Genomic DNA, 25999 nt, shown 5'->3' with positions numbered 1-25999 from the left:
GAATTGCTCCTAGTTGTTGGCTTTCCGTATGTCTTGTGTTTGTGTAAGCAGTGTTCTACCATAGAGTTTATTAGACTGAAATTATCAGCCCTTTATGTAGACCAAAGCTGAGCACAGTCTTTTCATCTGGAAATGCTTTAGCATTTATTAAGCAACCTGGTTTAGTACCAGGTCTGGAGGTTGGTGGCCCTGCCTGTGGCAGGGGGCTGGAACTCAGTGATCCTTGGGGTCCCTTCCAACCCAAGCCCTTCTATGATTCTAAGTAAAGCAGGGCAATGTAGCTGCTTGCACTGCGTGATGATGATCTCTGATGCAGAAAGTGGGTCAGGAACAGTGCAAATACCTCTGAAAATTGTGGTCAATGACTTTGGGCTTCAAGTATTTTAAGCAAACCTGATGGGTGGGGACAAAGCTGATGAATGATGAGTTGAAAAAAAGATAAAAGAGGGCACGGTTAAAGTTCTCAAGCAGAATGAATGAAATACTGCAGCAATCCACCCCTCCTAAGTCACGCTTTCTTGCTTTTCTAACAGGTGAACTTCATTCTCGAGTATAAAATCTCTTCTGCTTCCTGCCACAGCACAAATTGCCCGTTCAGAAAGAGATGTTTAAAATTCTGTCTTCTCATAAAGTAAGTAATCAAGCATACACCAAGTAGCCCTTTTGAGAGAGCACATATTAATCCAGGCTGAGGGGACAGGGTCTCATAAAAGGCAAAAGTCAACTTTAGCTACAATATTTTATAGTTTGTATACAAGCAGCAGTGAATTTTAAGATCTGACGTATTTTCTAACTTCTTGTCCTTCCAGGTAAAATTCAAGTAAGATTGAGCGTTGTTGGGGTTTTTTTTCTTAGACAAAGAAAGACCAAGACACTTGTCTATTTCCCACTTTTATTAATGCAACTTGAATTAGGCTGGAACCTGCAATTTCTGAATATGCCACTTCAGGCTATTCGTACAGCTCTGTCCTAGCAATACAGGTACCTTAAATTCATCTGCAAATGAATGACGCCACAAGCCGTGATTATTTAAAACATAGTGCTTCAGTGAAAGTTCAAATATATTTTATACACAGTGATTATGAAAATATATTTTCCCCATACAATATTTTACTTCCGCTAGCTACAAAATATGATAAAGAAAAATAATTCATTTATTTCTCTAGCCCTAGGAATCTTCTTCTTCTGCAACAGGTACATCACTCAGTGAAAGTGATGAGGTGGGAGACAGGACTCCAAAAACCATGAAGTATTTCCCTATGGATGTATTTCACCACGGAGAGGGTGTTACCCTAGAGCCAGATTAAAGAGGCCAGGGAATCCAGAAAAGAAATCCCAATTCTGAACCACACGGCTGTAGGACTTTGAGTCCTGGAAGTTCACGTGATATGCCTGAGTCAACCCAACTTGCTAATGATCCCACCCTTCTCCCCCAAACGCATCACAAACCGTTCCTAAACCAATCTTTCTAGATTGATGGCAAAGCAGCATTTTCGTAGCAACCACTGAGACAATAAATATGACTTCAGAGGATGGGAAATTCTGCACTGCACGTAAGAGGCAACGCACCAAAGTAACTGGAACTCGAACCACTGCTAACAGATGGCATTCTCTAAGTTTTAGGATGCATCTGTTCTGGACTTCAGTAACAGCCATATTTCCTTAGATTCAATGTTAGTTTTAACTTTGGGGTATTTTAAAGAAGCATCTGAGGTAAGAGTTCTTGACTCACCTTTTTTGGTATAGTTGCTTCATGTGCTTTTTGATTGTGTATAAAACAAATGTTAGATGAGAACTAAGCTTGATACTACAGTGGAAACAGCTTACGAGATGAAGTGCACCATCACCTAAAAGAAATGCTGTGAGGCTTTCTGCACTGCAGAACTCACCTAGTTCCATATTTGCTCACATGTAAAGCAGCTGTGGCAAGGGCACTCAGCCCCATGCAAAGAGGCTTTCACAGCCACTTTCAAGCAGGCCCAAAGTGGTGTACTGAGATCTGGCTGGGGAAGGGATTATGCCCATGCAGTCAAGGATTCAGTGTACAACAGTATTTGCATAGTACATGGAAGGGAAACAGGTGCTGTTTATTCATCTACTGGAGGCATGGCCAGGGAGAAAGGAGTAGGTGCTGTGGCTCCAGTGCTCATCTCTGGTGACAGTGGATTGTGTTTTCCTATGTAACATTTAATTCCCCACCAAGAATGAAGAAAATTTACAGGTACTCCAGGTTGGGAATGGACAGGGCATTTGAAAGCAAGTTTCTGTAGCAGCTGTAATCGATAGTGCAATCGTATACTAATTTGGAAAAGATTAAATAAGCAATCCCAGTTCTGAACGAGGATGGTTTTGTTATATTCAAATCTGCTGTGTACACAGATCCCTTCAGTGGAAGCGGCTTCCACAGCACATTTTAGAAGATAATAAAGCTGTTCTATACCTGAATCCTAACTACTACAAGGCAATACATTACCTACGATGACAGTTAAGAGTACCTGAAAACATCCTGTGGACATCATCTGACCCACATTTCATTTAATGTACTGTGCATGAATGAAGAAACTAGTGTATTTACAGCTGGTCTAACTGTAAACCTGAACTTTGATGCTACTATACATGAATAACATTTTCTATTCGTATTGCAGCTACAGATTCAATAAATAGAATTGCATATATTGTGCTTTATAAATTAAAATGAATTCCAAAGTGAGGCAGTGCTCACCAACAAAAAGCCACACGCTCTGATCCTGGAACCAGTCCGCCTCCTCACTCTGTTCTGAGGTAGAAACAGTATCTATTTATCTATTTCTACCTCTTCTGTTAAAGCTCCCTCCCCAAAAAGCAATCAAAATAGTTTACATAGGCACTACTGCAAATATAGTTGTCTAATAACCAATGCTTCTAACTTAAGAAGGGGAGGACATGAAGAAAGTCACCACGTTTCGATTCCTTCCTCTTCAGCATCTTCTCTTCCCTATCTGACGCTCTGAGACATGTGCAAAGGTGTCAGCATCTCTTCAAAAATAGCTCCTTTTACATTAGATCCCCTCAAATTAGCTTCTTGTAGATCACAACCTGAAAGATCACAGTTCTAAAGGGTAGAAGAGATCAAGCATTAGTTGAATACACACAGAACTTGGTTCAAGAACTTTAAATGCGTTTATATAAAAGTGTACATGGTTCCTGTAACTTCAATCTCCTTAGTCTGTCACAAGATTTAATTATAACTAGAGTAAGACTGCAGTTGCTTTTCACAGCAACAGCTGGATTTGTTTTTGCTGAATGCCAGCAATCCCCAGATTTCAATCAGTTGACCATGTACTATATGAAATGAATTGTAACTCACTTCCAAATCAGTTCCTGCCAAAGTTGCTCCTCTAAGATTACAGTTCTTTAGTTTGGCATTTTTCAGTGTTGCAACTCTGAGATTAATTCCTGTCATTTGACTGCCTTCCATGTCAACACCTTTCAGGTTAGCACCTAGAACACAAATGTACTTTTACAAAGGAAGAACAGTTAGAAACATGGAATTCCAGAGAAATGCTTGTTCAGTGCCATGTAAATTGATATTTAAATGTAATGATTATACAGTTGCACTCGGTCTTACATATATATATATAGCCTCTTCTAATGTAAACATGAATTGCACAAACCATGGCTGAATCTTGCACGTAACATATGGATTTTAAAACACACATGGCTTAGTTTCCATGGAGTACCTAACACAGAAAAACCTCTTACCTTCCAAATTAGCTTTAAGGCCTGATGGGTCTTCAAAATTGCACCCTTTTAGAGATGCACCTTCTGCATTGGAACACAGCATCTTTACCCCTTGGAGGTTCGCACACTGATAAGAGAGAAATGCATCAGTGAAACTCATGCAAGTGCAGAACTGAACAGGACTGCCAGAAGCAGTCAGATTGTAGTCTTCATTTGTGCTTAGGAAGTGAATCTACTAAAGCACAACAGCCTTGTTATTTTGAGGCAGTCTAAGAATTTGCCATTACTTCATCAAGATGACAGGTAATTCCACACCCTCCCCCTCTTTGCCTCCCCCCAAATTGTTCTAATTCCCCTTTCCTTAAAAGAACAGGACAGCCCAAACTTTCCAAAGCATAACAATTCTTACATCAAGCACCGATCCAGAGAGGTCAGCTCTTTCAAGATTTGCACAACATAAATTGGCATGTGCTAGGTTGCAGCGGCTTAGGTTCGCCATCTTGAAGTTGATATAGCGAAGATCTAGTCGTGAAAGATCTGCTCCACTGAAATTGAGACCCTAAAACCAAAACCAACCCCCAAAGTTACAAAAGGCAAGGTGTAGCTCTGAGTACAGAACAGTTAAGAGCATCATTTCTCTCTCACACATGCACCCAAGAGCACCTATTCTATTCCATAAGACTAAAGCCAATGCAAAGCTGGAAAGCATCGACTTTGGTTATTCCTACATTTAATATATATATATATGTATATTCCTACATTTAAATAGAACAGCTTAACAAATGGATCTAAAAGTAAAGCAGCCCAAATGTTGCAATCAAATTTCATACTAAAATTACTCTGCCGCAGCTTGGAATCAAAACTCAATTAAAAAGAGGAAGGCAGGGGTAGGGAAGCACATGCTTGAATTTCACGTCGTCACATGATGCTGCAGATTTCAGTACCTGACACCAACACTACAGATCAAGGCAAAGTTTGCATTTCCCCACCTGACATCGCAGCTCGGACTTGGTTGGGGTTGCCAGCAGGAATCGCACAAACTCTTTTCGAGATATAGGAGAGTGGTCCTCTGCTGGCTGTGAGTTCTGTTGAGAGAGTTGTTTACAAGCTAATAGGGATAGGACTAAATTATACATTGCCTGGAAGAGCAGGACATGCACGTTCATGTATAAAAGCAAGCAAGTTACCTTAATAGCTATTTCTAGATGTTCAATTAATGAATCGATACCAAAAAACCTGGCTTCTTCCAAAACACCTAACAAAACAAAGCAGTATTTGTTATTTACAAGGAGCCATTAAATGAGACACCACTCTTCCCTTACTAGAGAAGGCAATGTATAGCCACGCCAAGAGCACAAGCTTCAGGTTAATCCAGCCTTGCTATCAGAGGACCAATTCAAATGACTTTCCCTATTTGTCTTAACTCTTTTAGCTACTCTAACCAGGAGATGAACAGAGCACCTGCTGAACCTTAGGAAATCCCTAACAAATGCATGAACTAATAGAACTGTCTGCCATATACATTATATTACATTGTAACGGGACAGAGGAAAAGTGAGCTTACTTGCTGTTGAAAGGAAAAAATGAATTACCAATGTAAGTATTAAGATATCAAATCCAGGGCACTGTTGGAGAATAAGTTCTTCATAGTAAAATATCAAACATTCAGATAAGCAGACAAAAGCCCCAGTGATTTTATCACGTTTACCTCAGGGCAAAGTTTGACTTTTAAAGAATATGAGCTTAGGAGATGTCATACAGGCAAGACCTACCTAGCAAATTGATGCCATCATTTACAATGAGCTGTCCGTGACGCAAATAGTTCAAGATGGGCTCAAAATACTCTGGACTGCGATCAATTAGGAATGCTCCTCTGTGATCTTGTTTATTTCCCCAAGCATCTGTTGCCACAAAATACACATCATGAAATCTGAAAGTGTTTGCTTCAAGTTTCAGATTGTTACTACCAAGGGGTTACAGGAGTGAAACCTCCCACGTGAAAGGGCGTTTCTTAGAGAAAAGGAAGGAAGAGTGGAGGGGAAAATTCCCCTTACATCTGACCCCTTCCTGCTATAAATGGCGACAACACATTTCATGATGTGCATAAGAACCATTGCTAGAGTAAAAGCAGCATTAAGATTTTGATCTGCCCCTGACTGGTAAACACATCTCATTCGGTGTGTTCACAAAACTGAGTAAAATGCAACAGTAAGAAAAATCTAAACTAGAAAAGAAAGACTCCACCATATTAACTCTGGATGAGAGTTCTATTTTTGGCTTGTGAGGTAAACATTATATGAACAAAGGAGAAATATACAACTAGAGGAAGTGATCATATATTGTGCTTTGATGCTTTAACATACTTTTAATACTTCAACATATGAACAAGAGCTTAAACTTCATAATGCCCTTTACCTGTTTGGCTAATTCGTTAGCTTAAAGGGTGAGTTTTATTTCAAGATACTAACCTTTATCTTTAAACATGTGGGCCAACATACTGTCAGGTTCTTTATTAACCAAAGTACTCCTAGAAAAATAAAGGCAGTGCAGTTTTATTTTTAGAATGGAAAGTTTTGCTAAGAGACCCATTTGCTGGAGGGAATGCATTTCCTGCCCTTGGCACCTTGGAGGTAATTAATGGTGCATGATATGCATTCCAACACTGTATACTGATTTAATTTCAGAGGAGATAACAAAATACACTTCTGATCTAAGGTGTATCAAAGGTATTTTAAATACAAAGCACTTTGTTATCTGAAATATTCCAGGGAGAAATGCAGGCCTGTTCAGGCTTTTCACCACTGTTACCACACGTGTAAACTGTTGAAGAATTTGTTTCAGAACATGGCAACAAATGCCTAATACTGTAAAAGCTGCAAAAGCCCTCCTACTCCATAGCAAGTGATTTTTGTTGCTCTTTCTCAAGAGCACCCGAAGTCTCACTACCTGAGCACGCACCAATTACTATAGCTACCTTACTGAAGTCAATTCCAGCTCAACCAGCCCCATTTTTACCTTGTGGTGGTGAAGTATCGACCTCCAACATTGAGTGTTAACCAGTCTGTGTGCGACCCTGTTAGTTCTTCATGAGGTCTCACATCAGTCTGAGGATCTACATATGGGATAAGAACAGTTGTTAGGATTGTGAACATCCTCCGCACAGTAAGAGGTTTCTGAAAACACCAGAAGATTAAATTTTAAATTTACACTAAAGCAAAGCACAGAATCATAGAATGGCTTGGGTTGGAGGGATCTCAAAGACCATCCATCCCCTGCCACTGCCCCCCATCAAATCAGGGTGCCCAGGGTTCCACCCAGCCTGGCCTGGGGCACCTCCAGGAATGAGCCACCCACAGCTCTTCTGGGGAGCAGTGCCAGGGCCTCACTGCCCTCTGAGCAGAGAATATCCTCCTAACATCAAACCTAATTCTTCTCTCTTTTAGTTAAAATCCATTCCCCCTTGTCCTGTCGCTACCTGCTCATGTAAACAGAAGGCTGAAGTATTGCAGAGACTTACCAATGAAAGGTTCCCCTTCACAGACAAACAGAACATCATCATCTCTGGAAGGGGAGAGGGCAGGGGGAAGAGAAACAGAAAAAAGATGAAACAGCTTTTTGTTCACCTAAGTGACATTGGGATCCCCTCCTGATCAGATTCAGGTAAATGATAATTCTAATTAAGGGCAACTGATTAAGTATCTGATTGTTCTCTTAACTTTGCAGGTTTCAGTGGACTGCAATACTACTAGCTGCACTAGAGATGCTACCAATAGAGACCTGTGCCAACCAGGTAGGGATCATTTCTGTTATTCAGCAGCTTTAATTTTTAAAATAGTTCCTTTTCTCCCTACTTTGAGGGGCTTCGTGTCATATGAAGCCAAAGCCATGCCACAGTTTGTCTCCTTTTCAAAAAATCTCATTCAAGTGCTGAACAGACTATTGGGACTTTCTGGCACATGTGAATCCACACAGAGGGCTGTTAAAAAGCATACAGTGCAGCTTGCATCAAATTCAGATCCACCAAAATAGAAATGCTTTGAAATTCTGCAGGCAGCATTATTTTTCCATAAGTAAGTAAGTAATTCCACTGAGTATACTGGCTGGAAAAAATCTGGTTTTATGGAAAGCACTTGTTATTCACAGAATGGCTTAGGTTGGAAGGGACCTTAATGACCATGGAGCTCCAATCCCCCTGCTGTGGGCTGCTTGCCCCCCACCAGATCAGGCTGTCCAGGGCCTCATCCAGCACCCCTGAGCAACTGCAGGGATTCACAGCTTCTGTGGGCAGCAGTGCCAGAGCCTCACCGCTGAGTAAAGAGCTTCCTCCTAACATCCAACCTAGATCTCTTGTCTTTTAGTTTAAGACCATTCCCCTCTGTCCTATCATAGCATGTAAAAAGTCAGTGCCTTTCCTGCTTGCAGGCTCCTTTCCAGTACTGAAAGGCCACACTGAGGTCTCCCTGGAGCCATCTCTTCTCCAAGCTAAACAAGCCCAACTCCCTCAGCCTTTCTACATAGGAAAGGTCCTCCAGCCCGTATTAAGGTCAGAGCATTAACAGGCTATTTATCTCCATCCGTGTTTTGGCGTTCATGGGATCAACCTTACCTAATTAAAGCAATATCATCGATGAGTCCGCCTTTCCCATTGTAAACACTGGTTGCTTTGATTCCCAGCTTATTGCTCGCCACAGACAGCAAATCCGACAGCGTGCCATACACAGCCACCACCTGCAAAGAGAAGGGAACCACACTGGGACTGCTGCCATCCCAGAGCCGGGCTGGGCCTTAAAACCCGAACTGCTTTCACTACAGACACTGCTACAAGGCTTTCAACACAGTTGAAGGAGGAATATTTATCAGCCGTTCAACAGAAAGGAGAGCACAGGAAGGCCGCAGCACATCCCTAACCTGCTCAGGGCATGGTTCTATCAGCACAGCACCACTAAGGGGGAGCTGAACTGCAAAAAAACAGGGCTGGCAGCTCGGGACGCTTCCTCACAGCACCCAGCGCTGCCCCACACCCAGGCCCAGCCCCCGGCCCAGCCCCCAGACCCCAGTCACGGCCACAGCGGGCAGCCCTCCGGCCCCCACCATACAGAGAAAAGTAGAACACCCCAGAAATCCACGTGCAGGCTCCCAAAGCCTACCCGCAGGCCGCAACCCCCGCCCCTCACCTTCCCGTTCCGGGGACTGCCGTTAACGAACAGAGTGACCCGCCTCATGCTGCGCCGGCGGCGCCCCGTTCCTCCTGCCGCCGAACCCGGAAGGCAGCGCTCCCTGAGCGACGGGAGCTGCAGCCAATCGCAGCCGAGCCGCTGGCCAATGAGAAATGCGTCCCGCAGGAGGGGCGGGGAAACGACGGGTGGGCGGGTTGGGGGCGGGGAGAGCGCTTCCAACAGCCAATCAAAGGAAGAGTTAGGTCCTTGAAGCCGAGCGCGGCCCGCGATTGGTGCGCGTCGTCACGCGGACGCGGCACGCGGCGTCGGCCGTTTCTTTCAAAATGGCACTGCGGCGCGCGACTAACGGTCACTGATCCCTCCGCGGTTTGAACGTGAGAGGCGCGAGCGGGGCCTGCGGCTGAGGAGGGCGGGAAGGGGGCGGCTGAGGGGAGCGGGGGCTGTGGTGAGGGGAGCGGGAAGCGCTGTGGGTGTTGGGGGGGGAGGTCTGGAACGCCCCGTGTGGCCGCTTCCACCACGCACTGGCCGGTCCGTCCGTGGAACCGGATGCGTGACTGCTTGTACTGCTGTGGAACCGTTCGTCCTAAGCTCCCTGTGCTTTAAAATCTGGGAGACCGAGTGCGAAAGATGTGAGCGTCCCAAACTTACCCCTTTCCCCCGCCCCCCCCCTCCCCCCCCAAATTAAACTGCTTCTACTTGTTGTAACGGAATTGCGATGTGCTTGCGCATAAAATTTAAACGTGAAGCTTATGTACTTGTCATGAGGTAAAAGCACAGCCCTGTGTTTCTTTACCCGTGGCCGCCATTCTGCATGGGTTTTGGGTATAAGATTTTCCCTGTCCCCCTCTCAGGGAATTCCTGAATCTGTAGTCGTTTCAGATCAACAGAGGACTCCTTCCCTTATCCAATACCTCTTAAAATTTCTTGTCCGTTCTGACAGGGAGCTGTCGGTGCAGGAGAACAACTCGGTGGCTTTTTAGTCTCAAAGCACATCACCAGCAATGCACGGTCGAAGGTTATAAATGCTATGCTGGAAGCTGAAGGCAATGAGAGCAGAAATTCTGCGGTGAAGGAGGAGACCTCTGTCAGAAGAGTGGAAGGTTTGCAAAGTGACTGAGCCTAAAGCCAAAATGGCATCTGTGAAGGAAAACGTAAGCAATGGGACTGAAGGCCAAGAGCAGGGATCACACCATGATACAGAGGACGTTGTCAGCCATCAATGGGCAGAATGCCCTTTTGATACTCCAAAAAGGGCTGCGGTTGGTGAAGCTGCCCGGCCTCTGAGCAACAAGGAGAACGTTTCATGTAGACCTGTGTCTTTGGGAGACGAGTGCTACTCGACGCCTGTGAGGGCCAAAGGAGAAGAAAAGCCCTATTGCGGATTATCAGAGAAACAGAGGGGAAAAAATGTTGATTTTGCAACTGTAACGACTGCTGATTTTGGGATTACTCCAGAAAGCTTTGTTAATGGATCTACAGGTAAGGCAAGGCTGGAGTGATCAATGCTGTCTGCTGTTCTTCCTCGAGGAACAGGCATCTGGAGATTGTCCAATCCAATCCCATATCAAAAGCTTCAGAGTTCAGTCAGGTTCATGGTGACTGGCTGAATTAAATAAGTCCAAGGGTAAGAATTTGATTTTGTTCCCTATTTGCTCTAATTCCCTATTTTACTTTTTTCTGTTCTGGTGGCTAGCAGTCAGTGAGTTTAATGTGGGAATAGTCAGAGAAACTCTGCAAGTATTGTTTGTGTTCCTTAACTTGCGATTGGAAAAAGAAACACCTCAGTTTTTCTCTTGATTTATGGTATAGTTGCTTTTTATTCTTTTTTTTCTTACTTGGAAAAACAGTGGTCAAAGGGACTTGATTGAAAAACAAGAAGAGAAGGAAGGTTTCCTGTGCCGGGCAGCTTATGGTTGTTTCCATAAATAGCATAAACCCCTCTTTACTGTTTTGATGGTTTTAATTGTATTTTTTTTATTCTGCTGTAAATCTTCATTGTATTTTTTTCCTCCCATCTCCGTTTCAGCTAAGTCTCCAGCTGCACTAAAGCTGAGACGACGATCAGCCATTGGAGCGCGGGGGTCTCCAGAAAACAATGCCCTCATTCAATACCTTGCCCAGCAGAGAAGCAACAGGCAAAAAGAAGCTTCTACACAGGTGAGGGTCATTCTCAAATGTCTAATGCATCATTTTAATTCCCCTAGGGATCAGTATGTAAGTCTTCCAATTTAACACCTGCTGGAAGAAAGAGAGTGCAAGTCCATCCATATGTGTGAAACAGCAGTGAGATAAAATACTTGATTCTTCCCTGAGTGTGCTTTATGTCAGGAGTATAAATACGAACTAAAACAATTCCATGTCATCTTGGATGAAGTGTCTTCTGATGATGATTTTCTTTTAGCAGGCTAGTCCTTTCCAATCTGCCAGGTCACTCAAGAGCAAAATGGATATCTTTCAAACAACTTTTAAGTCAGTTCAAGAAGCTGAAGGGAAGACAGGCTTCTCTGGACTCTCACAAGTGACTGATGCTTCTCAGGAAGATGGCTGCTGTAAGTTAGTTGTATTTCTGCTAAAAGCTTTATTTTAAATAGTAGGTCTTCCTTTAAGCCAATGAATATGAAACGGCACTCAAAATGTTTTCCTTTGTAAGAGTTGATGACGGTTTGGGGGGTTTTGTTTGGCTTGAGGTTTTTTTGGTTTTGATTGTTTGTAACTCTTACCTGTCTTGAATGTGATGTGAAGTCTTCTGTTCAAAAGCTTTTAGGTACATTAGAAATCGTGTTCCGTTACTGTGAAATTCCTTATTTCCTAATTAAAATAGTATGTAGTGCAAAAGCAAGTCGGGGCAGTGCTGTGGCAACTGTGAGAAGACTGTCCTGCTGGTCTTGATAACGTTTATATAGAAAGAAGAACTTTTTTTTTTGAAGATTTGCTAATCTTATTTTCGAAGTAGAAGTGAAAATTTCATATTTTTTTTTTCTTACTGACTTGAAAAATACCCACCTTCTTTTATCATTCTTTTTGTGAAGAAACACAATGAATAGCATTCACTGAAAACTCTGAAATTGTGGTTTGTTTTTAATCACAGTAGCTCAGAACAAAGCACCTGTCACAGAAGAACGCAGTCTGGATCAGAAGAGTGAAGCTTTAGTCTCTGACTGCAATGGAGCTGACTTAAAAGAAAATTTAAGACAGAACTTGACCAATGGCAAGAAGTCTGGCAGGAGAATATGCACCATCTTGTCTTTACAGCAAGATGTCATTGAACCTGCTGTTGTATCAAAGGTACTTGATAAGTGTGTCCAAGTGTGGGCAAAAAAGTAAACTGCAAGGCAAATATCCCTTGTAAGGATTTTGTCTTATTATCACAAGTTAAGGGAAGCAAAATCTGGTACAGATAATCATGTTATGGACAGTGGGAATACTGTAAGCTGTCCTAGTCAACTGGGTTATTCTGATAATTACAAAGAAAAGCTTATTTCATTCCATTAATGGAATTCAAAATCTGTAAATTCCTTTTGAATCCACAGCTGTCACTGTGTGGCATGTTGAAGTCACAGATTTGGCAAATACAGATGTCAGAAATGTCAAGTGCTTCACAAAACTCAGCAGATTAGTTTGACCTCTATCTTATCTTTTATGTCTGTATATGTATCATCTTTGTATTCTTGTAACTTCTCTAGGAATGGACCTACAAGCAAGACAATCATACTGAGTATTCAGAGGCTGTTCTAATTAGAGATATCTTAGAAACAAGCTATGGTAAGAGGATTCATCTATTAAAATCTTGTTATATTCTTATTAGAGAAAGGAGGAAAAAAATAGAATGTAAAGAAACGTTTGATAAGCAGTCACCCCATGCTTGTCATCTTGGCTACAATTTGTAATACAGTAGGAACCTGATATAACTTTGAGGTAAAAGCTAACGGAGTGTATAATAATAGGAACAAAAATGACTTCATACTTCAGTCCATTCAGCCCTTTATGTTGTTGTTCAGGCCACTCTTAAGGAAAAGTACAGTTGAGCGTTTTGTGTTTGTGAAGCAGAGGGGAATGTAGAGACTCCTCGGGATAGAAATCCTCCCCAGAAATCTTGTCCTTCATGTAACACTCCATTTTCACATTTCGTTTCATGGATTGCTGAAAATATGCAATGTAAATATGGCACAACAGTAGCAAAAAGAGAAGAAAGGATTTTTCTTGAATGAAGTAGATGACAGATTCTGTTGAGGGGCATACATGTGTTTTTCATATAGCTAATACTAAAGGCTGCTCAATTTTACTTCAGTCTTTAATTTTCATATATGCTTGCTTTAAAGATTTCGGTCCAGACTGTATCAGTAAAGAAGTTAAAAGTAATGTCATATCAGATCAAAGCAGGAAAAAAGTTAATTTTGCAGAAGAACTCATTGTGGGGATATATGATGAAAGCAAGCCACCTGTCACACCGCTACAAACGAGAAATGCTTCGTTAAGTGAAGCCACACAGAGTGGCTCGCAGCTGCGATCTGTATTGAAGAAAACACCAGTGAAGCAACTGATGGACTGCATGAAGGTTGGTTAATTAACTTACAGTAGAAATTGATTCATATTTTGAGATCCTTTTTAGCTGTTTGTATGCATTGGAGATAGCAAACAGATAACCACTGATAACTCTGTGTCATGGTTTGTTTGAAGCTTTCTTGTTATGAGAAGATCCATTTTTATGCTTTTCTGTTTTACTCAGAAAACAGATAGGTTTGTTTAAAAAGTCACACTGATGATAAATTTTGCTTTCAGAAGAAGTTATTTTCAGTTTTGATTTCAAAAAGGACAGTCTTCAAATAAGTACTTAATAAATGCTGTTGTCACCTTTGATAGGAATACTCAAACAATACTGTTCACAGAGGAAGAAGTGAATCTTTCACAGTCTCTTCACATCTGTGAAGCACTACAGACAGGTTTGATTCCATTTTTTGTGTTTTTTCTTCTGTTGTTGTTCTGTAAATTGGAAGAGAGTTGCAAGATTTAAAGAGTATTATGGATTAACCACCACTGAAATAGCTCTAAAGTGGTAACATACTGAGTGAAGGAGAAAATAAAGTTACCAAGGGGAAAAAAAATACATTTCAGAAAATCTTTAATACCAAGAGTGATACCAATAATACCAAAAATGCCTATTATTCATGAAATATTATACTTACCAACTACAACTTGAGAGATAGCTGGTCTTTTCTAGACTTCTGTTTTCTTTTTTCCTCATTTCTCGATACTATAGTAAAGCTAAAGTGAAAATTCTTGTAGGATTAATGTCTAAGGGCAATGGTTGGTGGTTTTTTTAAGGGAATACTAAGGCCTGTGAAAAGGCCTTGAAAAGTCTCTGCTCTGTGCAAGCTCTACCTGAAGTCTGCTAAGCAGTGGGTGTATTTTATTGCAGTAGAGAAGACTGAACAGTACAGCCCCAAAAGGGCAAAGAAGAAAAAAGTGACTTTTGGAGAAGATCTCAGCCCAGAAATATTTGATAAAACTTTGCCTGCAAATACTCCGTTGCGCAAAGGAGCGACACCGGTCTGCCGTTCAGGATCAGAATGCCACAGCCCTTTTACAAGGGCAGGGCTCAGTGAAGAACCATTAGCCCAGCCAAACTTTGATTGCAGTGATGTAAGTTGTTGGTTTTTTGTAACTACAGAAACAGCTTTTTCTCTCTGTGAGCCTTCAATATATTAACTCTTTTCCTTTATCTTACAGGAATGTATCGAGCCTCTTCAGGAGTTACAGGAGGGCTCTGTTGTTTCAGAAAAGCTCTTACCTGTTGAAAATACAAAGGGTAACCTTGGCTCGTATTGCTGTTATTAGATAATACATCTTTCTGCATCTGAAAACTGAGAGATGACACAATTGTGTTGGGGCTCTTTTGTTTGCTTCATATAGGATACATTGTGCTATAAGTTAAATGTTCTTGCTTTCTTGTAAAGGTCATTGCAGTAGCTGCCAGAGTTTGCCTGTTGTTTAGGTTAACTGAGTGTTATCTGAGCTTGTATTTTTCCTTGCAAGTGGCTGATCTAATCACGCTTACTGCTGTAAATAACTGGGCTTACTATCTGGATTATGACATTGTGGTTTTACTGGTTTTAAAATATCAAGCAAAGCTATAAGAAAATGGAAAGGAGGATATGCATTTGTGTCTTTGTCTCTCAGAGAAAACTCTGAGTGTTAATTATTTTGTTACTGAGTATTATGTATTTTGTAAAGCAAGCTTTTTTATTTTACCTTGCCATGTCTGCTAATGCTATGTGCGCAAAATCTTATTCAAGGCTAAGATCTAAACATGCTGTGTGTAGTGTTAAAATGGTGTGAATAACTTCCTCAAAATATGATTGACTTTTGTTGATCTGAATCAATATTCTTATTTTCTTCATGTATAGAAGCAGAAACTGACAAATCAGACAAGGAAACTACTCGCTCCTCTACTAAAAGGAAGGTAAGATTCTTTAATGGTGCTTTGTGTTTTCTACTTCTTCAAACACGGATATTTTGCATACCTCTTGAAGTAGGTCAGAGTTTTTGCATCCTCAGATATGAGAATTGCAAAGATCCAGGTGTATGGAAATATCTCCACTTGATGCAGTTGAGAAAATCTCATTTTTGACAGAAAGTGGTTTTTCAGTTATTAAAGCCAGCTTTGATTGCAGTCTGATACTTAAGTTTACAGTTTCTTTAACTGTTGCAGGAACTTTCCCAAATAGTCTAGCCATGACTAAAAGTTACAAGAGATATATCCACAGGCTTTCATTCATGGGATCAAGGGCCTCAGTCATGTGATTACAGTGGGGCTCTTAGGGCTTTTGGTCTGTGCTGCTTTTTTGAAAAAGTGAACATATGCACCTACACATAGACATTCACCTCAATAGCTTAAAATTCCTATTCTTCAGCAGTATAGCACCATTTCAGAGGGGACTGATTGTAGCATCTCAGGAACAACCAGTACTAAGAATGCTAAAGACACGAGAAATCCAAGGAAGAGTGAACCTCAAAGACCAAAGAGTGTGACCGTATCTGCTGCCAAAAAGAAACAAGTAAGTGACAGCCCAGTGCAGCTGGTGAATACTGCCTTTATTTCTCTGTCCAAACATCTCACACAATTAGTCTTCTTTCTTGGATGCCTTCCATGATTATTTTGATGTTTGTATTAAAAATTTTCTTTAGGATGTTTGTGTTTCATGTTGCAGTCAGTACTTTCCTCTTCATGTCTGTCTCTTGTTTTCCTTGACTTACTGTCACACCTGTATTGTTAGGGCTGACTGGCAGGGCTTTCAATACTTGTGGGGCAAGGAGGGTACTTCAGAAGTGAAGGGCACATCCTTTGAGACTTCAGGGATGCTTTAGGTTCTCTTGTCAACTGCACACAGCTGATAATTCTTTCAACTTGCCCAGTTATATGCCAGTTTGCTTGAAGTGTTATAAAGGCACCTCTGAAGTAATTGAGCTTCCTGCGCGTTGGAAAGGAAAGCACACAATCCTTTTCAAACTGGAAAGATACAATTTTGAGCTGAAAGTCTCGTTTGCTTGATTTCTTGATTTGGTTAAGTTAAAAATCAGATCTCATTGCAAAAGTAATTCTTTATATTGTAGTTTTTAGATTAACGTGAAGAGATCTGAACAAGCAGAACATAATTTCTAGGGAAACTATTATTTTCCATCAAAATCCAGTAATGGTGCAACTTTCTTGTTGGAAAATACCACAAAGGATCCTTGTATTTGCATTGTGCTCTATTTGGTCCTCTCGATCTCTTCAGAAAACAAAACGTGCAACCTTTGGGAAAAGAAGAAAGAGAAAAGTAAAAAAATCTCTATATGGGGAAAGAGAAATGGCTTCTAAGAAACCTCTTCTGAGCCCTATCCTTGAGATTCCAGAAATTTTCTCTACTACCTCATCTCCAAATTCACCAAAGGCAAATGCACCTTTTCCAGGTAATGTGTTCTTCAGTTTTATTTCGCCTTAGTCATTCATTTGCTTTTATTCCTTAGTTATTTACCAAACTAAGGCTGAGAGCTACCTTCAGTTCTGTGCACAGATAAAGAGCCCAGTATGCATTTTTCACTTTTAATGGCTTCTGGAGTAGAATGAAGTAGAAATAAATAAGAGTCCAAAGCATCTAATAGATTATTAGTCTCCAGCTGTATAAATTAACTTTTATAGGGCTCCAGTGGAAAGCTCACTACAAAAAAAAATGTTCTGTGCTTTCACTGGATACTGACAAATAGGGATGTGATGTGCAGTAGCTTTCTGGGGAGATTTTTTTAATGCTGGTTATGTGGCATTCTTGTTTAGTAGTTTTCTGTTTGGTGAGTAAAATACTCAAAACTTTTTATTGTAATACTCCAGAAACTGATTTTGTACGTTCACAAGTGGAGTCAAGTGACTATGTGTCTGTCATTCTTTGTATTTTTAGGTCATTCCACACCTAGGGAAGTTCATAACGATGCTCAACAGAAGCAAGTGACTGAAAGAATGAGAGAGAAAATCATCCCTGTTGTTCACATGTATCCATGCTCTAAGGACCTGGATATTGTGGAAGGCAGCAGCTCCAATGATACAGTATTTCAGGTAATCAGAATTCTGTTTCTAGTATTAATAATAAGGTAACCAATCTACTTAAGGATAGTGCTAGAAAGTAAGTCTTGTGCTTGGTTTTGTTACAGTTAAAAAAAAAANAAAAAAAAAAAAAATTAATTTTTGTTGTTGCTGTTGTTGTAATGTATGTTTTTGTAATGTATGTTTTCTTGGTTGGCTACAGTTATCATATTGTGAGTTCTCCCGAAGCAGACAGCTCGTTTTCTAAAGTTGACATCTGGTTTACTTTTCCTTAAAAAAAAAAAAAAAAAAAAAAAAAACAAATATATCAGTTTTGAGGGGAATAGGGAAAAAAAAATAGCTGTGAATGGTTAAACACTGAAAGAGGATGCCCAGAGAGGTTATGGAATCTGCATCCTTGAAAGGAGTTATTCAGAACTCAGCTGAAAAGGCCTCAAGCAGCATAAACTGCACCCCTCCTTGGAGCAGGTTCTTTGCATGAATTTTGATTTTTTTCTTTGGTTGTTTAGCTTTTATTTTTGAGAATGACTAAACTTAATGTGGAAATCGAGAGCGCTTGTTTAATTGTCAGCTGTCTGAAATGAATCTTGTATGTCTTACTTTGCCTATGTTTTTTTTGCAGTTTCCAAACGTTGTGCCAGACACAAACAATGTTTCTGATGCAGGTGACTGTCTCCAGCAAGCAGAAGAGTCTGCATGTTTAAAAGAGAAAACAGAAAGTGATGTCTTGACAGAAAATGAGAAATTACAGGGAGATTTCCCAAAGAAGGAAGAGTGGCTAATAGGGCTAGACTTTCCAAACCAAAACGACACTGATGTGCATGAGATTCTCCAAAGAACTGAGTGTCCACCTAAAAGGTCAAGAGGTAGACCACCAAGAAGAAGCAGCAGTACTGTGTATATTCCTCCTATTGAAAAGTCTCATTTTGAAACAACTGGAGATGATCTTCAAGTTTCTTCTTTTAATGTTGAAGAAGTTTTATCTGCTCCTCAGCCGAAAAAGAACTCCTTAAAAGAGCCTTTCAGAAGAAAGTCTAGTATGAGCAGTGAAACAAGTAGGGTGAGACGCAGCATGAGATTGCATAAAGATGCAGAAATTGAAGGACTTGCATGGATTGAAGTAACCAATGAGATTCTGCAGAACCCTTCTCTGCTAGCTTCTGCTTGTAGAACCAGGAGAACAATAAGCACATCTGTCCTTACAGAATCTGAGAATGTTCACCATAGAGAAGAAAATCTCATCCAGTTTGCAGCATCAGGGAAGGAGAACAGTGAATCTGTTTGTGTTGCTGGTGGTCCTTGCAAAAGGAGGAGGAAAAGCATTTGTGTATCCACACCTCAAGAAACAAGAACTTGGTCTCAAACCAGGAGAACGAGCTTAACAAATTCTGTATATAGGAAAGACAGCAGTAACCAAATACGCTCTGAAGAAATGAAGATACCTCTTCAAGATAACATTAACACGTAGTGAGGTTTCAGCTACCTCTCGTTTTCTTAAGTGAAGGTCAGTATTAGATTCTTATATTCTCTCTTTTGAGTTCTATTTAGAAATAAGATATTAACTTTCTATTCCACTTAAATCCTTACTTGTTATTTCCTTATTAATGTTCTGAGTAACTTCGAACTGACTTTCCTAATTATGATGAATAAAATGGTTCAAGGTCAGAGCTGCATGGAAGCCCTAGCTTGGCTCAGTGTGTTGGTCCATAGGCAGTCATGGCATGTAACCAAGGGACAGTTTATTTTCCCATGATGAACTCCATTCTGACATAAGCTCTTCATTGTGGTCTACATCTTTGCTTATGTGTTCTCATACGTTAGCTCTGTCTCCAGAGCAATAGCAATTTAATAATATGCATGTTATTAAAAACTCAGCAAATGACTTTCTCTGCAAGACCAAGCTCAGCCATTTCAAGAAAGCAAGGGTTAATTTCTGCCAGCTGGAAGAATTGCTGCATGGGCTAATGAATTTCTTTTTTTTGCAAGATACAATGAAGACAAAAAAAACCCACACCTTATGAATGCATACGTGAATCTTACACATGTTTACATGCATGTTTTTTTATGTCAGGATGAATATGTGGATGTGCTTACAGCTGTGGTACCTGCACAGCAGTTTGGGTTTTTCTGCCTCTGAAACTTGACAGTGATTATTGGTCTGGGTTCATTTTATCTGTTGTGGCACATTTGCCCTGCTCACAATTGCACAGTCATCATATGAAGTTGCTAAATGAAGAGTGGTCAGAAAACAAATGGGGCTTTTGGCCATCTTAAATAAAGAGTAACAACGCTGGTAGTTCAAAATTACAGTCTTGTGGTAAAAAGTTACTTTTCCTATGAATGGATGTTGATATTAGTCCATATTTTGCCAAAAGGGCTTTTTGCTTTTTTTCTTTTCTCAAAAGAACAGGACTCAAGCTTGTGGATTTGCTAGATTTGGAAGTCTAATCAAATAAAACCTGAATAGAAATTCAGTAGTCAAGACAGAAATGTTCTAAAGCATGCCCTTTTAGCTTGAATAATTTGACATGGTGGTATTTCCCTTGTGATAGGTCATTCCTTATAAACTATTTTTGAAATCTGTATCCCACATTTCAAAAAATGCCATAAAAGAGTTTAGATTTCCAGGAAATAATAAAGAAACAAGCTCTGACTTGAAGGGGAGGGAATGTACGGCAGCAAAGCTGTTACCAAATGTTTAGGGACTTTGCTTGACTTTGTGAAGGGTATAGTTCCTACAGCTGAAGGCTAGGAAAGACCAAAAGGTTGGTTTTAAAAAAAGCACAACCAAACAAAAGCCACCACCATCAAAAGACATTTTAAAATTGCATTGCAATTTAAAAAAAAATAATAATAAAAATTAAACTGGCTGAGGTGAGTGAAAAATTCATCGTATGATAAGGCTGTGTTTTGTTTCTGGGCCCTTGTAATCTTCCATGTGTGCTTTGCATACAATGCATAATACTCAGTATTTGACCTGTCATCTTATTGTCTCCATACTTCCAGTTTGAACAGTATAGAAATAAGAAATGATGGCTGTAGGTGGCCTATTTAAACAGTTGCTGTTGCTTTCATTTCTCATTCTGCTCTGGTTCAGCCCTAGTGAAATACCTGTGCCACCTTTCAGGAAACAGCTTTCTGCTGAAAATGATCTCTTCTGTGACCTTGTTTTTACTGTTGTTGAGGTGGAATAAAACATTTCATGTACTTGGCTGCTTTTATAAAGCTTAAAAACAAACAACAGTTTCATTTTTATGCATGTTTTATTTCTCTCTGCAGACATCATCAGCTTTTCCCAAGACAAGAACTCCTAAGGCAACTTGAAAGAAGCTTCACTAATTAAATGCTGTTCATCTTGTACTGCTATAGAAACATTTCTGAAGTTGTCAAAACAGTCTCCTTGATGTTTTATTTTGGGCTTTGTGTCACAATGAAATTTTTAGGTTTGGGATCAAGATGGCAACGGTTCCTCGGGTTGTTTTGTTGTGATAGCAGTATGGTGGCTTACCAGGAGAGGGCACTCTGACATGAGTTTTGCGGTCATAACTGAATTATTTGGAAAATGTAGTGTATAAAGTCTTTGAACAGATGCTAGCTAAGATTTAAAATCTAAAGCTATGTGACATCAAAGCTAAATGATAGCTGCTACCAACTAACGTTCGGAAAAATCAAAATAACAACTAAACTAAGCACTGAAAATTGTCAATATTGGAGAAGTGAAACACTTATGTACAGTATTCAGATATGACTTTACGTGTGGAAATCACATAGCACTTTAAAATACAGCAGAGCTCTCTAGAGTTGCGGCAGAGATGTTAAGGTCTACCTGTGAAATCGCACAACGAGGCAAATCTTTTGAGGCTGTGGATGTCTGAGATTGAATACCTGCCTTAAACAGTCAGGTCAAGCAGCGAGATATCCTGGAGGGAGAGGCAGTAAATTAGCATGTATGATACTAGAGGGCTTAATCTGCCTAGAACTTGCTTTTTGTGATGCTGCTGTCCTATGCATCATTCACAGCAGCAGTGGAAGAGTATTCTCCTTTGAGATTTCTTGGGTGGATGCGTTAAGTGCACTTCAGATATGAAGTGTAAATAAAATCAGAAGTAGAAGAATGAGGGTAAAGAGAAGAAAAACAAAGCTTGGATTTGCCTCCCAGCACAACGTGGTGGATAAGAATTGAATCCCATGTACTCAATGGCAGTTTGCCTGGCTTACGTGAAGGTGAGGTTGGAAGCTGTGGAAAATAAGAAGTTGCAGTAACTGGGTTTAATCTGGAGAGGACTTGAGAGGAGGCTAGTCCTCAGTTGTGCAGAAGCTTGGAGGAGGAGGTTAATGGCTGGTTCTCTGTAACTCTAGCAAATGGTACAATAAATGTTTTTAAATTAGAAAAAAGAAATAAATCTGGTTAAGCAGTAAGAGGAAGCTCCGGCACCAGAGATAGCAGATTGCCTTGGGAAGCTGTGGAATCTCTATCACTGCAGGCTTTTAAGAACAGTTCAAACAAGTATCTGTCAGAAACGACATATGATACTTCCTTGGGGTAAGGATGGGGCCTGGACAGACTCTTGAGGTCCCTTCTGGCTGTGTTTGCTGATTGCTAGAGATTAGGGTTACAAGGTGAATTGGGACTGGCTAATAGTGAAGGTCTGAGCTAGAATCTGTCATGGAATAGGGAGTAGGAGAATTGCTAACACTGAGGGTTGTGTAGCATGGGAACTTACTGGGGAATTCAGGGGAGAGCCCTTCAAGCAAGGCTAACAAAATGGTCTCAGTATTTTAAACATTCAGCTCTCATGTGATTTGCTCTTCTGAGGCAAAGCATCTCTACAGACCCCAGCAACTGTGGAACCTACGATTTAATGGCTGTGCTGGTACACAGAAGTGTGAACCGCAGAGTGAACAGTGCTGCTCACCTTTCCGTTTTGCTTTTCTAAAACTGAGTTACCATTAGCCTTTGAAGGACCATCAACTTCACTATCCTTATTCAATGCAGAGAAGTACTTCCCAAGTTGGTCTCTTGTCCTTGTTGCCGAGTAAGGGTATGGCAATTAAAATATAGGTATATTGTGTGCACATTCAAGATATTTTTTAAGTTTGTAGTTCTAGTTTTCAGCTATTGCAGCACTATCTGGAGTGATTTTAATGACATTCTGCCCTGTGAGGTTAGTTTACTCACTAGTACCACACGCAGTTTTAGTAGTGACAAAGTCATTCCAAATCAGTAGCGTGAGACTGAGCTGTTTTAGTTTGATCAGTGAAGCAACACTGAAGGCTAGTCTAGTATTATAGTGGTGTCTAAAGAAATCTATGGTGTTGGACAGTCTCTTTCATTTGCTCTCCCTGTTCTTCTAAAGGGAGACTGCTTCTCTCTCTTAAGAGAGGGTTATTATAAAAGGCTATTTTGTGTTTCAGAGTATTCACCAACCTTATGCTTTGTATTGCATAGACATGAAATGACTTCAAGTGTGGTGACAGCCAGCACCAAGGGTACATTGCCAAGGAACTGTATTTAGCAGATTGCCATGGTCTGATTCACAGAGAACAAGTGGTGAGTCCTAGAAAGACTGGTTATCTTGCCACTCCAATGTAATTATGATGCAATTAATAAGCAAGAGTAATTATATTGCTTTTGTTTACTCTATCCTGTGAAGCACAGTCTTCATGTGTTTGTAGATGGTCAGCTGACTGCAGAAGCTAGCAAAAAATACACCACAGTTGGGATGGTCTTCTTTTAAATTTGCATTGTGTTGGTGAGTTGAGAATGCAAAGAGCAGTAATACAGATGTTTTCATAGAATCATAGAGTCATTTGAATGCGAAAGGACCCTTAAAGGTCACTGAGTCCAACTGCCCTGCAGTGCACAAGGACATGTGCAGCTCCATCAGTGCTCAGAGCCCATCCCCTGACCTTGGGTGTCTCCAGGGATGGGGCATCTGCCACCTCTCTGAGCAACCTGTTCTGGTGTTTCGCAACCCTTATGGTAGAACACTTCTTTATAGGCAATCTAAATCTCCCCTCTTTTAGTTTGAAACCATTTCCCCTTGCTGTGTCACTGCAGACCCTGCTAAAGAGTCTGTCCCCTTCTTTTTTACAGCCCCTTTAGATACTTGAAGGCCACTGTCAGCTCTCCCTGGAGCCTTCTCTGCTCCAGGCTGCACAGCCCCAGCTCTCTCAGCCCGTCCTTGTGGAGGAGCAGTTCCATCCCTTCAGAAAACTTTAAGGTAAAAGAGTAGGGTCGCTGTATTATTCTTTCCCACTCATTATTTTATGCCAATATTTGGGCATACTTAAGATACACATCAGTTACAAAAGTGGAGACTCTATTTTCAGGTTTTCTCACGTGTGGTTTAACAGAACTAAAACAACTTTCTCAACCTGGTAGTTACTATAAGCAGGGGAAAATAAACACTGAGAACAATTTGTGCCGTTTTTCTAACTTACTGATAAGCTATATCTGAAAATAATTGTAAATAAACCTTCACATCTTTGGTTTATTTTTCTCTACTTGCTTCTGACCAATTTGGTAAAGTGGATATTGAAACAGCTCTGTGCTGCATACATAAATGTTGCTATTGTGTAGTCATTTAATTGTGGTAACTGTGTGGTTCTTTGGATCTCCTCTAAAATGTTCTGTGCTGTAGCTCTTCTTTCTGACTCTGAATCCCTTAGCGCTCACAGCTCACTAAGACCTGGGAAGTTATTAGTGATGAGCTGACCTGTGCACAAAGAAGCAAACAGAAAGGCATTGTTAGATCTACGTACAAGGAAATGGAGAGAGGAAGAAAAAATAAAAATAAAGCCACTGGAGTATGCCAAGTGTAGCTTAAGTACATAGGAACAGGAGTGGGCAGTGAAAGAAATTTCATTTTCAGGCTAACAGGTATGTAAGCAATGGAAATAACTGCTTAAAAACAAACTGCAGTGTGTGGTTGAATATTCCTTCAGCTTGCACTTCTTTAAGATGAGGAGGTAAATAGTGCAAATCACAAAGTTTGAACTTGCAGTAAGGTGGGGTCTAACTCTGCTGTGTCCCTGTGGAAAAGATGAAGTTGTGCGTTTAACTTATAGACAAGAAGGCTAATGTATTAGTTTTGTAATTAAGTCCTGTAAATTGTGCATAACAGAGCAATTAACTACTTTAACCAAGCTTTGGAGGGAGAAGAAGAAAAACCTATGTGCACTGGGAATGAGGGTATGGAACATATTCCCTAACTCAAACCTGAAAAACCTGGTGTTAGTCTTGGGTTATTTCCAGTGACCCCTTGACTCCCATCTTCCTGCCCCCTGCACAGATTTGGAACTGGTCAGCCATTTTTGTTTTTGGAAGGGAGAGGAGACAGATATAATGAATGGCTTTTATTGTGCAATATTTCAAAACCTTTTTGACTGCATTCGGATGGGATGGAAAATGTTCTACCCTGTGCTGCAGCCAAAACAAACAAAACATATTCCCTAAACCTGGATGTGTGTTTCACTCAAACTGGCAGTAGTTAGAGCTCCACTCTTAAACAAGAATTCAGTTTGACAATTTTTAGGCCTTGTTCAGCTGAATGTAACAGCCAAAGAAAATACTTGGAAAAAAAAAATTAAATAATACACATATTTACAGCTTGCAGGTGGCATTAATTTTTTTGCAGTTCATACTGTTTAGTTTTAAGAATCCTCGTTGGTTGGGATATATTGTAAATGTTTAAAAAATATTCTTGTCTCTTTTTTCAAAATGAGAGGTTTAAAAAAAAAAAAGAAAGAAAAAAGAAAATAGTCATTCTGAGGGAAAACACACTTTATGTAGCTCCCCGATGGGTGATAAATAGCTGTGATTCAAGGCTTTAAAAGTTTAGGGTCTACCAAGAAACTGAAAATTCTACAAACACGAGACCCAGCAAACCAGCAGTAAAACCTCTTGACAGAAACCTGCTATGGACTGGCTTCCAAGTCCACTAAAGTTTAGTTTAAATACCCTCTTTATGGTGGAGGCTTACTGCTGGTTTTTGGCGTTGCCAATCAGTTCAGGGAAGACCTTGCTGTGTGTTACTGAGATAATTCACGTTGTGCAATGTGTTTTATGGCTTGAGCAGCCATATTTATTATTCATAATAATAATTTTAGATGTAGACACCTATGCCCAGAGGCCTTCAGGTATTGTAATGATGAAGAACTAAAAGCGTAAACTATTAAAACAGACACCATGCCTGGACAACGCCTCCCTGCCAGCCCTGCAAACAACTCTTCTATTCTTCACAATCCCACCCTCCAAGCGAAAATCCCTTTGTGCAAATAAAATACAAAACTCCTAAGGTTTTAAAGTAGATAAATGACCCTCGTTTTCAAAATGATTATGATGAAGTCATTAAAGATTACAAACAAGGTATCTCGAAGCCTGAAGAGAAGCTGCAAGAACAAATAGCGATCGTTCCTTGAAAGCCCTAATGAGGGTAAATTAAACAAGCTCAGAACCAGAAGATTGGGCTTTTCGGTCGCTCTGTGGTCAGGGTTTGTTTTTATTCTGGTCTTGAATTAAGTG

At 40.5% G+C, this 25999-nt stretch overlaps 2 protein-coding genes across 3 annotated transcripts; one reads left to right on the top strand and one right to left on the bottom strand.

The window, feature by feature from the left end:
- Nucleotides 876-9028, bottom strand: KCTD9 (potassium channel tetramerization domain containing 9). 2 transcript variants are annotated; one of them, XM_021375131.1, is made up of 12 exons: nucleotides 8895-9028; nucleotides 8327-8448; nucleotides 7238-7281; nucleotides 6736-6832; nucleotides 6189-6247; nucleotides 5493-5621; nucleotides 4908-4975; nucleotides 4710-4805; nucleotides 4130-4279; nucleotides 3742-3847; nucleotides 3347-3480; nucleotides 876-3091 (listed from the first exon to the last, which is right to left on the bottom strand). In XM_021375131.1, exons 1-12 carry the CDS (start codon nucleotides 8940-8942, stop codon nucleotides 2975-2977), a joined length of 1170 nt encoding a protein of 389 aa, XP_021230806.1. In that variant the 5' UTR covers nucleotides 8943-9028; the 3' UTR covers nucleotides 876-2974. The 2 variants fall into 2 exon arrangements, with proteins under 2 accessions (XP_021230806.1, XP_021230805.1); XM_021375130.1 differs by having other exon boundaries at nucleotides 4710-4975.
- Nucleotides 9166-24093, top strand: CDCA2 (cell division cycle associated 2). The gene is given in 18 exon segments (XM_021375127.1): nucleotides 9166-9271; nucleotides 9838-10376; nucleotides 10924-11054; nucleotides 11302-11446; nucleotides 11986-12182; nucleotides 12581-12659; nucleotides 13217-13452; nucleotides 13758-13810; nucleotides 13812-13837; nucleotides 14314-14537; nucleotides 14625-14703; nucleotides 15302-15357; nucleotides 15812-15952; nucleotides 16673-16847; nucleotides 17330-17484; nucleotides 18095-18976; nucleotides 20752-23023; nucleotides 23570-24093. Coding segments are annotated over 15 exon segments (2892 nt in total). The 5' UTR covers nucleotides 9166-9271; nucleotides 9838-10027; the 3' UTR covers nucleotides 18941-18976; nucleotides 20752-23023; nucleotides 23570-24093.

Source organism: Numida meleagris, chromosome 21, assembly GCF_002078875.1.
Source record: "Numida meleagris isolate 19003 breed g44 Domestic line chromosome 21, NumMel1.0, whole genome shotgun sequence".
Lineage (NCBI taxonomy): Eukaryota > Metazoa > Chordata > Aves > Galliformes > Numididae > Numida > Numida meleagris.
The sequence above is the reverse complement of the archived record's forward strand: the minus strand, read 5'-3'. Positions and strand labels throughout refer to the sequence as shown.